This window comes from Chondrus crispus, genomic scaffold (assembly GCF_000350225.1).
Source record: "Chondrus crispus Stackhouse genomic scaffold, scaffold_174, whole genome shotgun sequence".
NCBI classification, from domain to species: domain Eukaryota; phylum Rhodophyta; class Florideophyceae; order Gigartinales; family Gigartinaceae; genus Chondrus; species Chondrus crispus.
This window is the reverse complement of record NW_005179043.1, coordinates 141269-142777: the sequence shown is the minus strand read 5'-3', so window position 1 is coordinate 142777 and position 1509 is coordinate 141269. Positions and strand designations below refer to the sequence as shown.

At 51.9% G+C, this 1509-nt stretch overlaps 2 protein-coding genes across 2 annotated transcripts; one reads left to right on the top strand and one right to left on the bottom strand.

Annotated features, from left to right (window-relative positions):
- Window positions 1–891: 891 nt before the first annotated feature.
- Window positions 892–1029, top strand: CHC_T00003124001 (hypothetical protein). Its single transcript, XM_005714186.1, has one exon. It carries the CDS (start codon window positions 892–894, stop codon window positions 1027–1029), a length of 138 nt encoding a protein of 45 aa, XP_005714243.1.
- A 7-nt stretch (window positions 1030–1036) lies between these two features.
- On the bottom strand, window positions 1037–1231 carry CHC_T00003123001 (hypothetical protein). The gene has a single exon (XM_005714185.1). The coding sequence runs from the start codon at window positions 1229–1231 to the stop codon at window positions 1037–1039; it is 195 nt and encodes a 64-aa protein (XP_005714242.1).
- Between the last annotated feature and the right edge of the window lie 278 nt (window positions 1232–1509).

The window sequence follows — 1509 nt, the reverse complement described above, 5'->3', positions numbered from 1 at the left end:
GGGGGGGGGGGGGGGGGGGGGGGTCGTTTCGGAACTGTCGCGAATGCAATCCGGAGAATTGCGTTCACCCCTATTATTTCTGTCAGCACTCCAGAATGCTGTCTGCTTCTCCCTGATTATCAGCAACTAGCTTCCACACGTCTTCTGTCTGTCAACGTATCTCAACTCCACATATGTCAGCTGTGATCACACACAGGTGTTGCCGACTGACAATCACATGCGTTTCTCTACACACCCGCAATTCTCTTGTAGGAGGTCTAGATCTATTTTCTATGCTATCGCTTTCCCTCACCAGCCGCAGATGGTCCCGCAAAGTGCCGAACCACGGGAGCTGGTTTCTCTCCAATATACTTATCATTGCATGCCCTAAACTGATTAACTCATCTTGCCGCGCATGCTCGTAACCCATGTTCACGAATAGAGAGCAGTACGCTGCCGTTCCACGATACCTTGGCTGATACGGACTTCTAAACTCGCCAGTCGTTGTGTTTATAAATTGCCTTGAAAGACCAAAGTCGATCAAATGTATGCAGTTGGGGTCCGTGTCTCCGATTAAAAAGTTTTCCGGCTTAATATCACTATGAACATATCCAAGTTCACGAAGAGCTCTGCTCCTTCGGATTGCCTGGATCCCGAACTTGAGAATGGATTTCGTTTTGTGTGTCCTCCCTTAGCCAATGTACCGTGACCGACTAGAACCAGTAAACTACGAATATCATCAGTAAACGTGAGAGAGGAAAAGACCTCATCTCAGCACCAATCACTCACAGCGTGCAATGACAACTGATAATAAACAAACGAAGGAGTGATTTGGTTCGGGGAATGATGTCAATACCCTGTAGCTTCCCATCGGTGTATAATCGTGATAGTGGCTTTGCCCTTGCCCTCTGAATGCTTGCTATTTCGGCAGCCCGGCCCCATCTTGTATGCTTTCTGAGAAGCCGATTTCCACTGGATTTGAGTAGGTGCGAGAACACCCAATGCATTTCACTGCCCCACATGCGATACATGTGCAAAGGGAGATGGTAGCAGTAAGCTACCCTTCTTCCCCAGACATTGTTCCCTCTCCCTCCTGAAATTCCGGCGTATCTCTATCATCCGACCACTCCTCCCTCGTATAGCCAAGCCCATTTCCGTCACTAGTACGATACACCCTCCACTCACACTCGTCTTTACCGTCCCACTCACCGGGCCCCCCTAGGGTACTCCCGTTCGCAACGGCCTTGAACATGACCTTCTCGGCCACGCCGCGAAAATCGATAAAAACGCCGGAGATTAAGCGCACGACGCCCAGAAAAGCGGCAATGCACACGACGACAAACCCGCTGCTCCGCGCTTCCACACCCGCGTACCTGCCGAAGATGGCGCGGATGGGCTCTCCTGGTCTCATGCGGCCCCCCGATACTTCCCCCCTGCGTTCGGAATCATAGCCATTGATGTAGAAGATGCGGCGCCCCACCTCGATCAGGGCCTTGGCAAGGGACTTCTTCGGGCCCGCCCCTGGGCTCT

What these genes read in the sequence shown, in the direction of transcription:
- CHC_T00003124001 (XM_005714186.1), top strand. Translation starts at nt 892, where the DNA reads ATGCTTGCTATTTCGGCAGCCCGGCCCCATCTTGTATGCTTTCTGAGA.
- CHC_T00003123001 (XM_005714185.1), bottom strand. Translation starts at nt 1,231, where the DNA reads ATGTTCAAGGCCGTTGCGAACGGGAGTACCCTAGGGGGGCCCGGTGAG.